Source organism: Mya arenaria, chromosome 6 (assembly GCF_026914265.1).
Source record: "Mya arenaria isolate MELC-2E11 chromosome 6, ASM2691426v1".
Classification (NCBI taxonomy): domain Eukaryota; kingdom Metazoa; phylum Mollusca; class Bivalvia; order Myida; family Myidae; genus Mya; species Mya arenaria.
In genome coordinates, this window is record NC_069127.1 from 68,350,168 (window position 1) to 68,372,690 (window position 22,523).

The following is a 22,523-nucleotide window of genomic DNA, read 5'->3' on the forward strand; positions in this document are numbered from 1 at the left end:
TCATGACAGACAATTGCATAAAGGTGAGAAAACTTGAACAACTCCAGTTGTCCAGCAGGCAAGTTCTTTCTTGCAAAAATGTGTTCTGAATTGAATTTCAATGTTTAAACGTGAATTTAGACAAAACATTAATAAACTACTATGTTAGACAGACGATTGTTTATCTGTTCACATTAAGAAAAAAATACATATCTTTATCAACATAAAAATGTGATATGAACGCTACACAATTGGCAACATCTTCAAAAATATCTTAATTGGCAATAAACCTAAACTTCTTTATCTTCTACTACCTGTTTAATCATTGTCAACGTTTAAGCTATGCATAACAACAACGACACTGTTGTTATAGAATTAGAATATAGTTCATTTAAATGAACTTGCTCTTCAACTGGACGTGTAGACTCAGTATATATGAGCTTTTGCGTACATACATAGTTTTACAATCTATAAAAAATGAACATTCAAATTTAACAGAACAGACAGTTTATTAGACTTATACAATAGTATATCGTCTTAATACATAATAGTATACACAAATCAATGCCACGTGTCTAAACATTATAGTTTTCAAAAGAAATAATTTCCATGACTTCAAACAGTAAAACTAATATTTATAAATGATAAATAGACTATAGATCAAAAGAACTAATTAAATAAATTAATTCAATCAAACCTAATATGTATGAGTAATAAATAGTATATAGATCAATTTTTAACATAGGCAGTGAGGAAAAAAAACAAAAATTTGAGTAGTTATTCACAGGAAAGAAGAATGAAGAAATGAACCGAATATTTGTACACAGTGTTACTTTTAAGTTTATCCTATTAATGATATCAAATTCGAGATATACAAATGTATCATTGAAACATACATTTAGCAATCGTGTATTTTTTGACAAAAATGAACAATGTAAACCTTGCTCAACAATTCCGACGACACTTTCGGCTATTTTAAAATGTTACACAAATGCAAATTGTTGCACACCAACCAGTGTATCCTCAATTGTCTACCATGTGAACTTTACTGTGACGTGCTACATCCGACTTAAACCTGAAAAGCTTTGAACAGGTTGGGCACTGGTGAGAAGGGGGTGCCCCAGTGTGAATACCCTCGTGATCCTTGAGCCTCTGTTTGCTTTCAAAAACCTGGTCACAATGGTTGCATTTGTTTGACAGCATTCCACTTTTATGGCGGAGGTGCCTGTTCAAATCTGCTTTAATGGCGAACGACTTTCCACAATTTTCACACGAATAAATCTTCTCCCGCCCATGAACACTACACAGGTGTCGTTTGAAGTAACTCGGTTTCCGAAACCACTGTCCACAACAATGATAAGTGCCTTTGTTTCCCTGATGAACAAATTTCTCATGTTCGACGAGCGTTGCCTTTCGTTTGAACTTCTTGCCACAAGACGAACAAACATGATCATCTGCAAAATCAATTCAAATTATTTAAAAAATATTACCGATATCTAAAAGCTTCATAAAAATATGAACCCACTAAGAAAACTAAAGTTTCGTTTTCTATACTATCGAGTCACACACGCGCACATACACACAAACAAAGTCAGCAAACATAAATAAAACTAGGTACCTTGGTTCGAAGGGCTTGAAGATCTCGATCGCGTTTGACCGGTGGTTTTACTAGCGCTGGTTGATTCCATCTTGAATTGCACTGAAAAAATCACAGCAACTGTATAAGTTGTTTTAATAAATGGTTAAATATTTAGCATTTTTCTTAACACAACTTCGATTAAGCTTTCGTTCCTCTTTTTTCCAAGTTTGACATTAAAGACAAATGCAGACTTTTTATACAGTTGTAAATATTTATTATTAATTATAATAATGATAAGCTTTTATACGTCGATGAACTACTATACACTTTATATTGGGTAATAGCTTACGTTCAGAAAGGTGAAATACAAGTGAGTTTGTTTGAGAACAGTTGCGATTTAAGCAACATACGGTGTAAGTTGACGCCCGTTAGCTTAACTGAAATTGTCAGGTTGGGCATACGCATTAGCGCGATTCACTTTAACTATAAACGGTAACTATTTGATAGGTTAATACATGAATTTTATTCGATAGAATTGCATGCATATGATTTTTACGTTATCAACAGCATATACTTTTTCGAAAATTCATGTCAACCATTTATATAAGACTGCTGACAAAAATGAGATCGTATAATTTTATATAAAGGTTCAAAAACTAATACTTTATGCATTTTAATTAAACAATTAGTAACGGTTTAAGCCATAAAACATTAGTTTTCGAACGGATGTAAAATCTACGATCTGATTTTTCGTCAGTAATCTTATATCATTGGTTTATAGATATTGACGCAAAAATTTGCTCTTTCCAAGACAAAAAATAAAAAAGTTGTTAAAATGGTCAGTCTGTGAGAGTGGATTGCATAATTAAAATACAAGCAAATCTGAAATACTTAGCACGTCGTGTAGAACCAGAAAATAGCGTAGTCTTTTATAGAGATATTTTCATGTCTTTTTGGTCGTGAAATAAACGTTACTAAGCTGTTTGTATACTAAGAGATTCCTCACCCGAATTATGGAGAATCTCTTAAAAGGCCACTTATTCAGCATTAATTATCATAAATATTCATAAACAATGAGTTTACCTCTTTTTTCTCTGTTATTAACATTTCTTCTATCCACATTTTGTTCGTCCAATGTTCTACAAAGGTCTGACATTACTCTATGATGATGATCAGGAACGCCACTTACATTTTCTGCATCCAACTCGTTTTTCATTGCTTCTGTTTCAACAGATACTTGGTGGTTGGGAGAATCGGTTTCTATGTCAAATGTATAAGAATTTATGTTGGGCTCAACTTTAATCTGAGGTTCAGGTAAATTGCTTTCACATGATGGAATGTCACTTGCATTGCCAGATGCTAATGCATGCGTTGCAGATGCAGGTGTGTCAATATTTTGGTTGCTTATTTCTTGACCATGTAAAAGTATGTTATTAGACACAGTATTAGATGCAAACATATGGTCAGTATCCAAAGGCTCCTTTTTAACATCGTCATTTGTTGCTTGACCATCTAGATGTATTGCATTAGCATAAATGTCAAAAGCTAACAAATGCTCCGTATCTGTTGGCTCTTCCTTAATTGTCTCATTAACTGCTTGTCCATCAACAGGTAATTCAAAGACATACGGTTCACATTCGGCCACAGTTGATTCCACATTCATCATTACTCGTCCATCATTCTGGTTAACATCAGTTGAATCCATTGGCTGTAATATAAACAAGCAAATTCGTTGAATTCATATCCCCCCGCCTGATTGGGCTAAGTCAAGGAATGGAAATCAATTGTTGATGAAATATATTTTTGTTTGAGTTTGATTGCAACTGTTTGAAATAAAAAAAAATTGTATGTAATGTAATGTAATGTAAGACCTCATTTTTGACCCCACATGACCTACTAGTTTCACACTATTCCAAGATTTCATCGAGGCATTCTGTTTAAGTTTCAAGGAAATTAGAGCAGCTGTGTTGCCTCTAGAGTGTTCCCAAGATTCCTGTAAGATATGATCTAGTGACCTAGTTTTTTATCCATATGACCCACTTTTTAAACGCAGTCAAAAATTAACCAAAGAGAACATTCTAACCATGTTTGAACTTAATCAGACCAATCACCACCATAAAATAGTTTCAGACAAGATTTTTGAAAGATTTGACCTAGTGACCTAATTTCTTATCACATGTGACCCAGGTTAAAACATGTCCAAGAGTTCATCAAGGAAAACATTCTGATCAAGTTTCATTAATATAAGACAATACATATTTTTTCTAATGTGTTTCAAAGATTTTTCTAAAATTTGACCTAGTGACCTAATTTTTGACCCCATATGCCCCACTTTTACAAGCGGTCCATATTTCATCAAGGGGTACATCATGACCAAGTTTGAACATAATCCGACCAATCATTTCAATTCCGGACAAAAATTTTCTAAGATTTGACCTTGTGAGTTAATTTTCAATCATATGTGACCCAGTTTTATATAAGTCCAAGATTTCATCAAGGAAAATATTCTGATTAAGTTTTATGAATATTTGACCATGTACAATGCCTCAAGTATGTTCCAAAGATTTTTCTAAGATTTGACCTAGTGACCTAGTTTTTGACCCCACGTAACCCACTTTTGAAAATGGTCGAGATATGATCAAGGGAAACATTCTGACCAAGTTTGAACATTTTCTGATCAATGCCTACCAAGATATGGTACCGGACGGACAGACGGACAGAAGGACGGACGGACAATGCCAAAACAATATCCCCATCCCAAAATCTTCGATTCGGCGGGGAATAACAAACTAGGCTTAAGATGGTATTGTGAAAATATTCTGAACAGGTTTTACAAACACTGGAAAAAAAACTTGAAACGCAGCAATGTGACAAACCAAGCATTCAAATTGGGCATATAGAAAATTTGGGAATCTTAATACAAGCAACTACCTTGACCGCTACCATAACTAAGGCTTTAATTTGGTAAAGGGCAAATTATGTCTATGCCAAATACTCATGGTCTATCGTCTTCTGTCGTGAACCTGGCAATGAAATGTCTGCTGAATTTAACAAAATATTCCAAGTTTAAGGCTCATAAATATGTTTTTGGGCATGTTAAAACAATCAATATATAATGGTAAAATAATAAAATGGTAAGGCATCATCTGATGATCTGACTTCTTAGCACCCAAAAAATGATGTAGGACGTTTGACAAGTCTCACAAAAATGATGTTCTCCGAAAGGCAATGAAGAGGCAAATGAAAGATGATGTAGATGGGGGTAAAAGGGTCTAGCCAAAAGAGAGGTTTGGCAATAATAACCTCCAACACGAAACTAGTAATAAATTGAGTATAAAAATAAGAAAGCTGTAGCCAAAGCACTTATATCTGGCATGTATATACAATGTACAATATGATAAACATTATTTCAGCCTCCTAATAACGACTAATGTCTTATTGTATAGGAGAGTCAACATTTCATAAGCATGGTATATAAATACGATGAGTTTAATATGCTGATTAATTGTTTCAACACTTACATGAACAGCAACACTTGGCTCTGTTGCTGTCTTTGACTTTGTTTCTTCCAATACTACCTTCTTCGGGAGAAAAACTTCCTCTTTAGATTTTCCACTTGTAGAATGCAAAGTTATTGATGCAACATTCACTTGTCTATATAAATCAATCATCGCCTTCTTATCTTTCTTTATTTCCTTTTCTTTTCTTATAATAGTCTGAACCTTTTTGTAACATTTCACACAAACACCCTGGGCTATGGATGCAACTTTTTTCTTGATGTCAGGCACAATGTAAGTAATGTCTTTAAGTCTTTCTCTTGTCAATTTCAATTTTCTATTCAAATTTTTGTCATGATTTATTGTTTGCCTAGGTGTTGCTTCAATTCTTTTAAAAGAAAAGGTACATAAAATGCATTTATCACACACATTTATATTAATATGTTGTTTAACAGCTGTAACTTCTGGCATGTCTACAACAGGTACAGTAATGAAACACACAGACGGAACTATTGTCTTCTCCACAGCTGCATTGTGCTGATTTGCTGTAAAGACACAGATCATTTTTAAGCATTTCACAATATGTGCTCATGTAATTTATCAGATTCATCATTTGGGAGAAGGTTGAATTAATTATTGGTTCTAGCTATCATTAAAAGACATTATTCATATAAAATATAAACATCTTTTAGATATATATAAATTATGCTGTTTAATGACTACTTACAAATGCTATGTCTTTGGTGACTTGTTGTCTTTGCTGGCTGATCATGACCATTGACATAGGCGCTCTTCAACTTTGCACGTCTGCAAACTACGCAGTGCCACTTTCCATCCTGATCTTGTTTGTACCAACTGTAATTGTTTTCCTTGTAAAATTTATTGGATTTGTTTTTACTAGAATTGTTAGACATTTCTACAACATTGATGGTTTTGTTGAAAGAATGAGTAAAGTAGCACAATGGTATCCCAGCAGAATTTTGGGCGTTATTGGACAGGTTCCGGCAATTGGATTTATGTTCCAAAGCAAAACAGCTGCTCCTGATTTACTTCAAATAGTAGACTGTGACTGGGTAATATCAGCATTGACCCTGGAAAGAAAAAACAAATATGGACAGGGGATATTCATTGTCTCTATCATGATACTTTCTTGAATTACTCCCCATACTACAGTTCTTAGTTCGTCACATAGCCTAGAGTCTAAAATACGGCCCATCAGTTATTTGATACTAACAAAGTCATCATACTGTATGTCATTTCAATACAATTCTAAGAGTTTTAACTTGAAATCATACCAATAAAATTTAATATAAATATATAACTCTTTTTTTTCAAGTAGTACTTTAAAATTCAAAATTTGTAGTGGTCTGACAGACCAAGTTCAATTTGAACTTTAGCCATGATAAATTTTCTATGGGAAAACATTAGTATGAGTGTCTGTGCATATTTCACATTGCAAACATATGAATCCATTAAAATAACCATGTATTCAGTAGTAGTATTTGTGATGACACAGCAAAATAATCCACTGTTCACAACAAAGCATATACCTTTAGTGTATAGACAATATTAAACAGACAAATCCATTATCATGAATGAAAAAGTAAGGTACAAGTGACCCTAAGTCATTCTAAAATGCCGTCCAGGCTTTTTTTTAAATGATACTGTCCAGGCTAACCATTATTAAAAATAAGCCTGGACGGCATTTTAGAATGACTAAAGTGACCCTTATGCACCATTCAATTCTAACCAAGGCCCCCCCTAGGTCCAGGGGTATACCAGGGATAGCCAGGGAAATTGGCCCTGATGTTTTACCTTCCCGGTGGGTTCGCAATGCCGGATGTATGCAGTGGTTTTGTATTCATGCCAAATTTTGGGGGAATGTGCCTTACTTAGGTTCCCTGGGGTCCGGGGGGCATTTGACAGGGATTTAACCATCAGTTCGTTCATGCAGGACGGAAGTTTTACCCGGACTTGCCTAAACTAAAAGTCAAAGTCCTCGCTATTCCCTGGACCTGGAGCCAGTGGAGAGGCCGTGGTTACAATTGACAGTAGTCCACCTAAATGGCCGTCAACCAGTCTTTTGACAATTTTTAGACTATGGCAGACTGGTGACGTCCACCATCCCAGCAAAAAGTAGCAAACGGGCCTTGCGCAGAGGATCCTCGCGGCCACAATTTCTAAATTATCTTTGTTATAAATTCAAATTTCTACGAAAATATCATTGCCTACTATCAAACACACATTTATTTATGTCATTATGCCAAAAAAACATGTTCAGATACCATAATGCACTTACATGCATCGATTGTATCCATTAATCTGTAAATCTAGGACAAATCTGACAGGTTGTGTACATGTATGAAACGGGGTAGAGGATTTCGAATATTTTGGTCGTTAATAGGCTCGGTTAAATAACACTATTAAAATGCAACCATTTCAATGCGCTGAACGCTAACGTGTTTGATGGGTCAAGTTGGGAGAAGTTCATGATGATGATGTTCGTGATGATGATGATGATGATGATGATGATGATGATGATGATGATGATTAGGTATCACCATTTTTGAACACTGTTGCGTTGCTCTGCACAATACATAGAAAAGGGAGGATAACTGTGACTGCGCACAGGGTTAACCATCATTGACGGATGGGTACAAATTTATTCGATAAAAATCAACATGTATATAAAATGGTGGACTGCTACGCTCATTTCGTGACCCAGAGTATATTTATGTAAAAATAACGACTCTAACGACAAATCCAACCCAGTTAAGATCACTGTTAGGTACATTTGTAACAATTATATCATTATTAATCAACATCGATGCATAATATTACTATATATTCTTTCGTCCAGTGTTAAATGGTAGAGAGTTGTAGCGTTACAGGGATACACATGAAATGTCAAAATAATAAAAAAGTATCCCTGATCGCTCATTATTGTAGCTACAATTGACAGGTGCATAAGAAATCAATGACGGAATTAGTCATCTAAATTGTTTAATGATTCTGTCCCACTGTGCTTTTGCTAACTAACCGATATCACACCTGTATTCTAATTAATAATGAATCATTTAGTGTGACCATAATCAGCAAAAAGAAAATTTTATCCGAATGTTATCCGAAAATCATTTTTATAAGTATCCCGGGATTTGTCTTTCTTATATAAACATGGACATGTTTTTTTAATCTTTATTGTTAAAATTGCAATCAATCGCTTTAAATAAAAGTAGTTACTGACCCTGTATTCAACTTTACTAATGTTTCTTCCATAATTCAGAGTGCAAACATCTAAGTAAGATAAATTAACTCAACTTTTGTTTACTTCAACACCGAAACACAGGTTACACACAACTAATAGGGGCAATACTATTTCCCGGTCCCGGTCTCCTCCGGTTTCTGTTTTTCAAATTTTATAGTAGCTATCGGGCGTGATCAAAAAGGTGTTAATGACCGCGGGGGGTAATAGGATTACAAAAGATTACAGTTGATTAAAACATTAGATATTTGATGATAATTATGTCACCATTTATTTCATATTTTATATCAATAAAACATATAATAAATTAAGGCAAAGATAAAAACATGAAATATGCACATGTACTAAAATTAATGTCATGAATAACAAACAAATTGTGTGTTTTTTTTCATATTAAATTCAGTTATAAGTATTTTCCTGCATGTTCTATTTTCGCAAATAACTAAACTATCGACGAATTCTGGCATTTCACATGGACAGAATGTTTTTAATTTGAAAGTCATAGGGATCGCGACTTTTCATTTTCTTTATAAAACGTTTTTTTTCTAGACAGCTGACTAGATGTTCCCTCATTTCACTTACAACGAAATTGACATTTGTATTTACATAGCCATTCTTAAAACAAAAATCCACAGCATTAGCAGTTGCAAAGACACAACAGGCATGTACATTTGGTTGTTATAGAAGTCGTGGAACTTTTATAAGCTGAGATTTGTTACTTTTTATAAATTAGGAGCATCGTAGTTCCACCGATCATGACGACTTTAAATAAAGATATTCTTGTATCTTGTAAGTTATATTTCATTTGTAAAATAGCCTTCCGAATATTTCAGAAGTTTATTTATTATCATTTTATTTTGTCAAGGAACTCTTCATAACAGGTTTATGACAATACACAATAATGTCATACCATGAAAGGTGTAAATGCGTTATATAATGCGTGTCAGAGATTAGCGAATGTCCCTCGTTAAGGGCATGATAAACGGATAAGCCAGTTTTTTTATTACACACGCACGCCTACTGTTCGGTTCATACCTTAAAAATGTTGTTGTTTATTATGAAGGCAATTATAGAATAAATGATTGTTATGCAAAGGCTCTAATAATCTTGATTAGATTAGAAATAATACGATGATAACATATAACCAAATTCAAAAATAAATAAAATAATCAGCATAAGATTTCTTAAACAGCTAGAGTTTTATATATTCGGCTAAAGTTGTGTACTTATAACGAAGGTATTCAAATGTATTCAATGTTAGCGAATAGCACAAAATTATAAACGAAAAATGGAGACATAATGTGTTGATTACTTAAGAATGACGCAACTTCAAATAAACACTCTTCATCTAGTAGCTTTAATGTCTAAGCACACGCATACTTACTATAATAGGATGTTATAACATTGCAACTATTAGCTCCAGAAAATGTGTATGTGTACTTTTTCCCCATTCATTGATTTACTTGTTTACATGCTATGAACATTGTATAATGTTTTACGCAATAAACATATGGTATCTTATCGATATGAGTCGGATATGCAAACATGGAATTTTTCGATTGTAATCATTAATGCTTAAAAATATAATGTCTGGGGGGGGGGGGGGTAACAAAAAAGAAAGAACAATAAACAACTTTGACATAACATAATTTAAAAGGTGCAATTCTAAGTTACTTCATACTCTAGCTGTCCTCAATCTTTTATGCAAAAAACATGAGCATTTGTACTGCCATCGCATCTTTCTCTACACCTTTAACACGAATTGCATAAATAGTGTAGACATAATGTGTATATATTTTATACCATTTTGTTACATATAAAAACAAATATGATTGTCAAAATCGTGTTATAAACATCAGCAACACAATCCGTTGCCTGGGGCCATAGGTTATGAACCGGGAATTATGAGACAGGATGAGACCGGATTTTACGAGGAGAGACCGGGAAATAGTATTGCCCAACTAATTGTCAGAGTATAGCCGTCTGATTCTACGAGTTCTCGAAGCTTGTCCGGCCCCATTTAAGAAACAGATGGTAGACGCACTTTCTTCTGTCGGAACAAAATATTGATATAAACATCAGATTAAAATTGAAATAACCTTAGCGTCGTATTTATCTTATTTAGGGGTCGGTATAAAACGCAGCGATCAACGCAGCCAATATAAACGTACTGTACTGGTATAAGGAAAACGCCACCGTTTTACACACCATTTAAACCAATTTTAATACAAAGCTGTGCCTGACACAACGACCAAACTAAATAATAGATTATCACGACGTTTACAGCCATCCCAAATAAATTTGCATAAATCAAGTTGCCTGGAATATATCGTATTCTGTTTAAAGTCTAATACTTAAAAAAATCTCCTGACCAGGATAATTTCAACCTTCAGCGAACCTCCATGGTATGTTTTTTTAGCATTTCAGCTTTTGACCTCAAAGCATGACCATGACCTTTGATGTGCAGACCTTGATCTTGTGTGCGACGCCAGCTCATCATGGTAAACCTTCATGACAAGTTCTATGCAACACGTAGACTGCACGGTCAAGATACAACCCGGACAAGGATCATTTCGACTTTTGCCCTTTAAGTGTGAACTTGACACAACCCGGACAAGGATCATTTCAACTTTTGCCCTTTAAGTGTGAACTTGACCTTTGAAGTACAACCCTTGGTCGTATGAGCGACATGCCACTTCGTCGTGGTAAACATTCATGGCATGGTCAAGATACAACCCGGACAAGATTCAATCCAAGCAGTCGTATGACTCTTTGTTTGCCCCTAATTTTGGGAACAGTCGTATACGTCTTCAAATTAAATCCACTTATTATCTATATACAGAAGCATAAAATCACTTAAATGTTTCGGTGTGTAGTGCTGTTTACACGGAAACACACTGAAAATTGGAATTGCTGTACAGTTTCCGACTACAGAAAAAGACGAGAATGGTAGATTGAATTATGCATTACGACTAGTGTCTCTCTTCCCCCCCCCAATACATGTACATCCTAAATACACCTATAGCACTCAAAATGCCTCGAACACAAATTTATTGTTTATATCTACAGCAAGCAGATCTGCAAAGATTTTCAAGGACAAGAATCTGCTGGTCAAAGAATGGTCCCGTACGAAATTCCATACCTCCTCATGGTAATGGCTTCCGAGAAAGAAATATAGTCTCTAAATCAGAAGAAATTCGAAGCATGCGTAGCTTTGACTCATCCAAAATGATTGTTGTTGTCAATTAGTGGAGTCAAACTCCGGAACTGTTAAAAACAGTATTGCTAAATGTCCAAAAGATTATAGATCATGAACTTTGTCTTCAAAATATTTGATTTCATGAGCTCTTCTACGCTGTTACTCAAATCAAGGGCTGTATTACGAATTGTGTACGCCTCAAATGATTTATTATAGGCAAAGTAGCTCATCTTTGGTCCAACCTAAATCAGCCGTCAAATACTTATTAAATTATAACGGGGCACCAGACATCCATATCTAACATTAACGATAATGATGTTAACCAGAGGGTAGCACATTTTTGGTTTGATGAGCTAATACACGTACTGGTACATATTATTGACTAATTTCATATTAACGAACGAGTGTAAAATGTGGACGCGTACGAAGTGGGGTGATAACAGATCGTATTCGACTTTTTGATCGGTCATGAAACAGTGGAACTTAACCTGGAATTCATACAGGCAGGCAGACTGGATAAACAAGTTTGCAAGGGTAATACTGTTAGTGGCCGATGGGCATGCGGCTGTTTTAGTCCCCTTTAGTCTATATCCATGAGATCTTGCTTCATCTTTTTTTCTAACCAATTTGTAATAAATGTTTATGTATACGTTATACATTTTGCTCGTTCCAGTTTAAATGATATACCCTTACTCACGTTACCGTTTTTATCCATAATCTGCTATAGTTTTGACACAGGACTTTTCTCTGTAGCCATTACTACTACATTTGTAACTCATACATGTACCACGCGAGTGCTGGTACTGTCATAAAATGATACAAATAAGATTTATTTATACTGTGTTTGTCATTTTGGTATTGATCTACCTCAAACTACTAACCCATGCTGCTGGTTATATTTTAATATTACACAATCTCAAAATAATATAATTCTTTATTTATTATATCTTAGAATAATTTTCAGATTCATCAAGGTTGAAATCTGAATTTTCGTTTGATATCTCATGATCCAATGAAGTCTTCTTGTTCAATCGAAGTTGGATACGTAGAACATTTTATATCCTCATGCATTTCACTTTTATTCTTTTCTATTGCTTGTTCTGCTGCTCCAATCTTAGGATGATTCTCCGATCCATTTATATCCCCGAACAGGTTAACATCTGGATTTATATTATTATATTATTATCGTAGTCTTGAAGTTACCCAAGTGGTTCCATAGAATTCGTTAATATCCTCTTTCAGGTTGCCATCAGGATTTTTTAACGTTGTTTTATAATCCAAGACTTCTGGTTCATCGGGAATTGTTTATGTCATTTTGATTCTTTTCAATCGCTTCTTTAGCTGATTCTATCTTAAACGGATTCTCAGATTAGGTAGTATCACCAAATTAATTGGCATCTGGATGTTCGTCTTTTATCTTATAATCAAAGTCTTCTGATTCATTCTTAATGGGATATGTGGAATCGATTATATCACCAAGCATCTCTCTTTGATTCGGTTTTCTTGCTACTTCAGCCTTTTCTATAATAAACTCATTCTTAGATTTGTAAATATCCCCTCGCAGGTTGACATCTGGATTTACTATTGCTACATGCAGCTCGTAACCAAAGTCATCTGGTTCTTCCTTAATTTGATACTCTGATTTGTTTACATCTCCGAACATTTCACATGGATTTTCTATTGCTATCTCATACTCTAACTCCATTGGTTCAACTTTAATATGACTTTCAGAATCAATTATATCCCTTAATGGTTGGTCTTTGGGATTTTCTGTTGCTACATGTAAGTCATACTCAATGTCTATCGGTTCACTTTTAATATAAATATCAGATTGTTTTGTTTTCCAAGCAATACTGCTATTTTGGATATCAGTTCCAAACTCATGATCTGTGTCTTTTGGGTCTTCTTTGATATTGCCTTTAAACATATCCACATTCAAAGGTATTTCATATTCATAAGGTTCATATTCATCATCTGCATATTCAACTTTCACCGTTACACTTTCTTCCTTTTGAGTACCATCATCAGAAACATTGCAAAACCTTTTACAGGACCTTTTCTGATCACGTTTTAAACGTGAATACATTGGGGGAGTACCTAAAACAGACCGAGGCTGACCCCTGGTACTGTAAATGTCAGGTTTAATAGAATTTTCTGAAGTATTGTCTAAACCAGCCAGTGCAGGTTTTAAATCAAGAGTAGGTTTTTCATCTTCAACATTGTCTATAATGACTTCTGGGGAATCATTACTGTAATGATTATCTCCTGCTGAAGTTGTCACACGTTGTTTATGCTGAAACGGCTTCCTTTTACACTTAGCAGCTGATATTAGCTGCCGTGTACGTTTTCGCGTCCTTGTGGAGCAAGACCAAATTGTGGAGAAATAGACCACACCTTCATACTCGTAAGCAGAGACAAACAGCACATACCTGTTGTGTATCATGCTCTCTCTTAACTCAAATAGGAAACCATACAGGGTAACATCATGCCGCTGGAACACATTTAATATGCTAGTAGAAGTTTTCCACACAGCACTTATTTCTGGCATATCATCAGTTGTATAAAACTGCAGGTATTCAAGCCTACCATAATTCTCAATCTTTATTTGGAGGTCTTCAACATAGTTTTGTATGGGCAGCTCTAGCCATTGCTCTGGAATATTCTTGCTGTTGCGGCGTTTAGATGTTGATGTTTCTTTTTCCTGCAAAATAGTGGAATATAAAGGGAAACATTTATACATTGTACTTACATGCTTTGGTCCAATGAAAATTGTATATATATACATATGTTTGTATACATGAGTTACAATAATTGCATTCATGTAGCCAGATCAAATAACCTATACATGATATTGTAAGTACATATTTCAATGTGACTGGTGTGATTTGGCTAGTTGTTGATTTCTTAAGCCTACATACATGTATAAAGAGCGTATCCGTATTTGTAAAAGGGAATATGAAAGCTTTACATTGTGAATTTACAAGAAAGTGTATTAACGGGGATGACAATGCCACACAACATACATGTATTCTCAAGTCTGTCATACTATGTAGACGACGTAATAATATTTACTCACCCTTTCAAATACACAGGCGATAATGTATATCTTCTTTTGTTTCACAGTAGACTGACTTTTCTGTATGAAACCATGCTCTAAGAATAATTTAGCACATGTTCTATGCTCATCAACATTTGACACAGCATACACTTTCTGTTCAACACTCCTGGAAAGAGGATGGAGAACAAACAGAAAGAAGACAAGATTACTAACAATATAAACCTCCAAAGCCTTTACACTCCAGTTCTGTCGTAGCTGAGTTAACTGTTCATTAAAGTCAGATACTTTAACATCCATCAAAAAATGCCATGAGCTTGGTTGCTTTTTCAGCCATATGATTATAAACTTTACATCATCTGTGAGGGACAGTGCATTGATGTGCTTAATTACATAACCCTTTTCCTTCATTTCCAGCACATGGCTTAACAAATCCAATCTTGGAATAAGAACCGTCACAAACTCGCGTCCATCTTCTGAGCTTACAAAATACACCCCAGAGTGATTTTGAATGTCTGATCCCAGCCAGAACGGCATGGAGGGAACCGTGGACAGGGCGAATTTCACCAAACCATCCAAATCCATGTCTTTCGCCCAGGCGTTGAGGAGTAGAGCCCACGAGAGCCCGGATTGGTCACATCGGGCAGTCGCAGATGTCCCCTCCATTGCTCCCGTGTGCCCAAAACTTTCACCATCATCCTCTATGTCCAAACCACAGCCATACCAACAGTTACCTTTCTCAAAACTGCAAAAGTAGAAATGACGAATAAAATCACAAAACACACATACACATCAATTGTTCCATGCAAACATTTCCCCAAAAGTAACATGCAGTTTCTAAATTTGTACACTGATTTCATGATCATGATCATGATATTTAACATTTCAATTTATCATCTATAAAATCAACAATCCGACAACCTCCGCCAGTATCCAACAGTCAACAGAAGTCTTTCTCTAAGGCTTCCGGAGAAATTGAGTTAACTGTTTGTTGAACATTATTTAGCAGGATAATTATGGGTAATGTTTTGATTTTAGTATAACCTTTAATAATATCTGTTTAAGTAGTAAAAGGAGGGTGAAGGATAACATAAGAATAAAGTATTGAAAAGAAAAAAAAGGGAAGAAAATAATCAAAGGGCAATAATTCTAAAAATACAAATCACAAAATAATGTTTCTTTTGTATAGTTTAAGTCAATACCTCGTAGACAAATAAAGTTATGGAGAGAAGTAAAAAACAAAAGAATAAAAACAGTCAAAGGGAAATGACTCTAGAATACATTAACATGATTACATTAACAAGATAATGTTTCTTTAATACTGCACTTTTCTTCATCACAGAAAATATTTGTACGAGTTTTAAAGTCAATACCTCAAAAACATATGACGTTATGGAGAAAATTAGACTTGTGCTGATGTTCCAGGATGGACGGACGAACGGACGTTCCCACATATCGACCTTTGTTAGGTACTTTACCATTATTCCCATTATAAAAATATACCTACTAAAGCCCTACTAACCCTAACTAACCCTACCCAACAAGGGCTACCCAACAAATTTGATCTTCTATAAGTAATGAAGGAATTAATACCCAATATATAACCATTCGTGTGTGCGGACAAACAGACAGACTGGACAATGTGATTCCAATATAGGTTACACACCACCATTGTTTTTCCCTATATAATTCAATGTAAAATTATAATTTTTAGACAACATTTAAAGGCATTTCGAGCAAATGCAGGCTATGATAACCACATATATTCTTAAAGTACAAGCTTTAAATTACATGTTAAGCCAATAAAAAAGGGGGGTCAAGTTATTCCTAAGAAAAATCACTCCACTTGAAAAACAAACTCTAAAAATTGCACCGTCCGCCATGACAGTTCTTCCAAAATGACCTTTCAACTATAGGGCAGCGGTTTATGCTTTAATCTCTACTCTAAATGATAAATCAAGCAAGAATAGATACTTAAGGTATAACAGTTTCAGGAATAATGATAGTTTTGATTTACAGTGTATTGAGCATGTGAAAACATGTCTATCAATCATAAGAACATTTTTTTTTATTGAGAATTTTCCACACAACGGAAGTACATATGACGTAATGGTGACGTCATTCCTATAGCCCACACCACAAGGTAATGTAGGTATAAATTTAGAACATCAATTCAAACTTAATGAACTTTGTTATCCAAAACAGGACCGCCAGGGTTGCAAACACCAAGGTTTTCATTTTTTTAATAACTCAACAGATATTGAAGACTGAATCACAGTGTGGGGTCCTCATTATACTTATTAAGGGTATAATTTCTGGCAAACAAATATCTTGAATGTTTTTAAGTTTTAATGTACAGTATAAAGTAAACCATTATGCACCAGTCAATTGTAACCATGGCCCTCCCAGGTCCAGGGAATAGCGGGGACTTTCGGTCCAGCCAAGCCTGGGTAAGATCCCTGTCCTGCAGGGACAAACTGCTGGTAAAATTTCCATAAATGCCCATTCCCCCCTATTTTTGGCGCAAAGACTAAACCACCGGATTCCCCATGGCACTGCCCGGTCACCTGAAAGGTAAAAACACGGCCCATTTCCCCGGGTATCCCGGGTATACCCAAACCTGGGGGCCATGGTAACAATTGACTGGTGCATTGTGTTCAAGATCCTGCACACCAATGACAGGACACCAAGGCTATGATTATACCTTAGGAAAAAGGAAGCTAATAATTTATCCACATACATAGGTTTCTCCATCATGACTTTCACAAGGTGTCTAGGCAAAATCTCTGGGACACCAGGCTTGAAATCTAGGCTATCTAGAAGCAAGGTAAGATTTGACGTCGAAGTGACAAGCCCTCCATATGACCCTGTGGTCTCCATTGGGAAAGATCCGTACTGCGGGACACTGGATTTCTGGCAAGGGAGGATCGAGCGTTCAATTGCAGGCTCTTTGTTGTTGAAGTACTGGACCTGTTGAAAAAAAATGCCTTCAGTAATTCATAAATGACATGCTTTATAACCACAACTAAAATATAATGGCTGTACCCAACCAACTCACAGAAACTCCAATTACCTCAGGGCAGTGATTACAAACAGTTTACATGTCTGAGTTCAGACTCAAAATCTTTATTTCATTGTAACTTTCCTTTTAGCAAAGTATAGATTGTGAGCTGAACTTTGCCAAATTATAAAACTATTTGATTGTTTTACTATTATTTACATATATTTTTGTAAAAGAAATGAATTTTTTTGTTCCTTCCTCTTGTGGGTCTGAGACCCTGAAAGTTTGTTTAGCTCCTCCAGTGTGGCCGGGTCCTGCTTAAAGCCATTAAGATCTACTAAAACCACTCAGAGATGTTACTCAGAACTACTAAGAGATACTGAGAACTACTAAGAGATACTGAGAACTACTAAGAGATACTGAGAACTACTAAGAGATACTCAGAACTACTAAGAGATACTCAGAACTAATAAGAGATACTTAAAAACTCATTAAAATGTAATTATACAATGAAAGAAGTGATTATGATAATACTTATAGGAAGTTTATTCTCAAGTTGTTCGAGGTATTTGCATATTCATAGAAAACTTTTCATGAGAATCCTGGATAACTAGTTGGTCATATATGTTCGCTCATGGAAAAGGGTCTCAATAAAGGCATACTCATATCAATAAACATGTTTAAACAAGAGGGCCATGATGGCCCTAAAACGCTCACCTAAGCAAAGGGCCACAGTTCTGTGATCAATCGTGACCCCTTGTTGTATTTTTGTAGAGCCAGTCAACCAAGGAACCTTCCTGTAAAGTTTCATTGAACTTGGACTGGTAGTTTCAGAGGAGATGTTTAATAAAGCAAAAAGGAAGTCAGCCATTTTGTTGTTGTTGTTGATCAATCGTGACACCTTGTTGTATTTTTGTAAATGGTCACCCAAGGAAGCTTCCTGTAAAGTTTAATTGAATTTGGACTGGTAGTTTTAGAGGAGATGTTTTTTAAAGCCAAACAGGAAGTTGGCCATTTTGTTGTTGTTGTTGATCAATCGTGACCCTTGTTGTATTTTTGTAGAGGGTCACCCAACAAGGCTTCCTGTAAAGTTTCATTAAAAATTGGACTGGTAGTTTCAGAGGAAATGTTTTTTTAAAGCAAAACAGGAAGTCAGCCATTTTGTTGTTGTTGCTGTTGTTGTTGTTGCTCATCAATCGTAAACCCTTCTTGTATTTTTGTAAAGGGTCACCCCAGGAAGCTTCCTGTAAAGTTTCATTGAATTTGGAGTGGTAGTTTCAGAGGAGATGTTTTTTTAAAGCAAAACAGGAAGTCAGCCATTTTGTTGTTGTTATTGTTGTCTATCAATTGTGACCCCTTGTTGTATTTTTGTACAGGGTCACCCCAGGAAGCTTCCTGTAAAGTTTCATTGAATTTGGACTGGTAGTTTCAGAGGAGATGTTTTTTAAAGCAAAACAGGAAGTCAGCCATTTTGTTGTTGTTGATAAATTGTGACCCCTTGTTGTATTTTTGAAGAGGGTCACCCCAGGAAGCTTCCTGTAAAGTTTCATTGAATTTGGCCAAGTAGTTGCAGAGGAGAAGTTTTTAAGCAATTGTTGACAGACAGACTGCAGACGGACAACGGACAAAGACAGATCACAATAGAAAATAAAAATACATTCAATTTAAAGGATCTGGTATGACAAGATTAAACAAGAGATGCTTGTCAAACATTATGCCCCCCATGAGCGCCATGTTGTCAAGAATATTTGTATTAAGAATTAAATTAAATCACTCTGTCAAGCTTAGACATTTTTTTTCCAATTAAAAATCACTGTGACCTTGACCTTTAACCCGATGGACCCCTAAAATCCAAAGGGGTCATCTACTGGTCAGGCCCAACCTACATGCCAAGTTTGCTGACAATAGGTCCAGGAATTGTCAAGTTCATACAAGCTTTGGTCTACTGACAGACTGACCAATGACCTACCAACATGTGCAAAGCAATATACCCCCTCTTCTTTGAAGGGTGGCTTTAAAAGAGGCCCATGAGGGTCTGTGCCCTACTGGCTTGCCTAATTTGGTCACTCTCTGTATCAAGATCAAGAGCAATTGAACTTAAAACATAACAAATACTTAAATCATTTTGTGGAACATGAAAGACTGAAGGTCCCTCTGGATTGTTGGTCAAGTATGCCATCCGCTAAACTAAGAAAATGAAAACAAGCTCCGGTACCATATAGTTCGTATCTTAGCGAAGAGAAAATTTTAATGTCATTTTTTTATCAAATGAGGAAGCACATTGTAAATCACTTAAAAAGATGAAGATGGGTTAATTATACTCAAGTGTATTAATGGTATGCTTTAAAGTTGAATAAGTTCACAAGTTCTATCTTAAGTGAGATGTTGATTATGTAATGATGACATTAACAGTTGACACAAGGCATTTTTAATAAGGCCTAAAATAATAAATTGTTTGGTTAGGGTAACATCCTTTTCAAAAATAGGTAGGGTAGGTAGGCTTTTTTTTTTATAAGGCTTTTTATAAGAATGTAATTTCCATCATTGGAGAATGGTGTTAAAGTTATCTTCTGTATAAGCAATTAAGGTTTTAAACTACAAATTGAAAAGCAATTTTTTTAGTTTTTTATTATTTTTTTTCAAATTGACTATAAAAACAGTAGGGTCGGCGCCTATTCTGTAGGTAGGGTCGGGTTACCCGTACCAAATTGTTTTTTTTGTAGGCCTAAGTAATAAGTGAACAAAAACAGCTATTATTTTCTTGTTTGAACTCAAGAAGAAAGTTATATTTATATGTTCAAATGAATGTATATGTCAAATTGAAGTGGACATAAATGCAACAAAATGCTTTTTTTTATAGAAAATTAATAACCAAAACAAAGCTTGCAACATTCATAATTTTAAGTATTGAGACAGCATTAAAACAACATGTCTGCTATATGCCTATAAAATAAAAGGTCTTGAAAAATGAATTATTTGAAGCATTAGACAACATTTGGGCAAAATTTGACAGGATGTTTTTTACATGTCAGGTGCAAATTGGAAAACTCACAATATTTGTCAACACAATTATTCTTTGAAATATCTAACTTTAGCTGACATGGATTATAACATTTGCATATGAGGAGACATTTTAAGAAATATATTTCTTGGGAAAAGTTCTGCGTTCAGTTCTGAGTGTGTCAAATATAAAAAATCCTGCTCATGTCACATTACCTACAATAATGAACATTTGATAATATTTCAATGCTAAGACAAACAACGGTAAACTAGAAAAAAATTCATGTTTGGTAACAGTGACATTAACCATTGACTAAGGACCTGATTAAGGTGAACATTTGTGTGTTTAAGACAAAGATAAAGGACTGCACACAAATGTCCATACACTGAATAGCTGTTTTGTGTATTATATCATCATAAATAAGAGCAGATTCATATTGCAAGCTAGCATGATAAAACTGTTTACACAAATAAAATCTGAGAGTTCACAGGGGCCTAGCTAGAGCCAGTTTGATGTGCAGGCACAAAAGTAGAAGGTCAGATCAAACACATGTGGCAAGTTACATTAAAATCAGTCTGTACAAGAGAAAGTCACAGCCTATACATGACCACCAATACTCTATGTCTTTATAGGCAGCATTCTATTGTGAATAAACACCTAAGTGTGACCTTGACCTAAGAGGAATGGACAAGGGTCTTGCACGTGACAAATCGTCTTGGTATGTCGAACACATGTGGCAAGTTATTTTAAAATCTATCAATACAATGGAAAGTTACAGCCCTGAAACGACCACTTATACTTTACGACCTGATATACAGCATTCCTTTGTGTACAAACCCTAAGTGTGACCTTGACCTTACTGGAAGGGACATAGGTCTTGCATGTGACACATTGTCTTGGTATGTCAAACACATATGACAAATCATTTTAAAATCTGTCCATACAAGAGAAAGTTACAGCTTGGACACGACCAACTATGTCCTTATATGCAGCATTCCATTGTGAACAAACAATTTGACCTTGACCTTAGAGGAAAGGACATGGGTCTTGCAATCCGCACGTCTTCTTGGTATGTCAAACACATGTGGCAAGTAATTTTAAAATCTAACCATGGATACAAAAGAAACTTACAGCCCGGATATGACCAGCTATACTTTTTGAAAGAAATTTGACAAAATTTGGTAATGATTGGACAAAGCCCCAAAGATATTGATCGAATAACTAGTAATTAAACATCATACTGTCTACAGATATTGTTCCGAAAATTAAAATAAATAATCGAATATTGTTTCATATAAACAGTATTGGATCTGTATACTCCTGCTAAAAAATATACTGTGAGATACTGCACTCTGATAGACTACAATACATGTACATGTATATTTGAACATCTGAGGTATTTAAAAGTGGATGTCAAAATCAAAGTCGAAATTTATTTTTATTTTTTGTCCTTTTTAAACTTCTTTATATTTATTAATATTCTATTAAAGCTTTAAGGTTACTCTTACAAAGTCTTAGAGGTTCTTTGCAGCTTTGAGCAGACCCCCTCCAGTGTTCATTTTTCACTTTAATTTACATAAGGCCAAAAAAAAAAATGGTTTGGTCAGGGTTACATCCTTTTTAAAAACAGGTAGGGTAGGTAGGCTTTTATTTTTTATTATCTTTTTTTATAAGGCTTTTTGTAAGAACCTTGTAGTCATCATTGGGGAATGGCATTCAAGTATTTTTCTGAATATTTTTTTAAAGATTTTCAACTCCATACTAAATATTAAAAGACACTTTTTTTCTTCTATTTTTTTACCAACAGACTATAACGGAAGGGTCGGTGCCAATTTGATAGGTCAGGTCGGGTAACCCCGAAACAAATCTAGTGCACTCTGTATAAAAATTGTAAATTGGGTGGTTTGAGCTTAGAAGTTTAAGTTTACTAAACAAAACTTTACTTTTATT

The 22,523-nt window shown here is 35.0% G+C and overlaps 2 protein-coding genes and 1 long non-coding RNA gene across 8 annotated transcripts in view; 1 reads left to right on the forward strand and 2 right to left on the reverse strand.

The window, feature by feature from the left end:
* On the reverse strand, nt 1-8,393 carry LOC128238992 (zinc finger and BTB domain-containing protein 18-like). Of its 3 annotated transcripts, none has more exons than XM_052955389.1 (6): nt 8,300-8,393; nt 5,783-6,146; nt 5,080-5,600; nt 2,642-3,266; nt 1,598-1,678; nt 1-1,433 (listed from the first exon to the last, which is right to left on the reverse strand). In XM_052955389.1, exons 2-6 carry the CDS (start codon nt 5,967-5,969, stop codon nt 1,003-1,005), a joined length of 1,845 nt encoding a protein of 614 aa, XP_052811349.1. In that variant the 5' UTR covers nt 5,970-6,146; nt 8,300-8,393; the 3' UTR covers nt 1-1,002. The 3 variants fall into 3 exon arrangements, with proteins under 3 accessions (XP_052811349.1, XP_052811347.1, XP_052811350.1); XM_052955387.1 differs by lacking the exon at nt 8,300-8,393 and adding an exon at nt 7,355-7,545; XM_052955390.1 differs by lacking the exon at nt 8,300-8,393 and adding an exon at nt 7,355-7,547 and having other exon boundaries at nt 1,070-1,433; nt 2,748-3,266.
* The window catches only part of LOC128238995 (uncharacterized), an 18,263-nt gene continuing 3,306 nt past the window's right edge, over nt 7,567-22,523 (forward strand). Inside the window, exon 1 of the long non-coding RNA XR_008261802.1 lies at nt 7,567-7,843. This is a non-coding gene — a long non-coding RNA (uncharacterized LOC128238995). The remainder of the gene's footprint in view (nt 7,844-22,523) is intronic.
* The window catches only part of LOC128238990 (uncharacterized), an 18,794-nt gene continuing 8,703 nt past the window's right edge, over nt 12,433-22,523 (reverse strand). For all 4 annotated transcript variants that reach the window (XM_052955381.1, XM_052955382.1, XM_052955383.1 and 1 more), the window contains exons 7-9: nt 17,312-17,541; nt 14,593-15,316; nt 12,433-14,217 (exon numbers count right to left, since the gene is read on the reverse strand). In XM_052955381.1, the coding sequence (XP_052811341.1) occupies nt 12,904-14,217; nt 14,593-15,316; nt 17,312-17,541 (2,268 nt within the window). In that variant the 3' untranslated portion in view covers nt 12,433-12,903. The remainder of the gene's footprint in view (nt 14,218-14,592; nt 15,317-17,311; nt 17,542-22,523) is intronic.

Coding starts and splice junctions, on each gene's coding strand:
- LOC128238992 (XM_052955389.1), bottom strand. CDS start 5,969: ATGTCTAACAATTCTAGTAAAAACAAATCCAATAAATTTTACAAGGAA. Junction 5,601..5,782: donor TCACCAAAGACATAGCATTT/GTAAGTAGTCAT, acceptor GTGTCTTTACAG/CAAATCAGCACAATGCAGCT. Junction 1,679..2,641: donor TAATAACAGAGAAAAAAGAG/GTAAACTCATTG, acceptor TGATTTTTTCAG/TGCAATTCAAGATGGAATCA.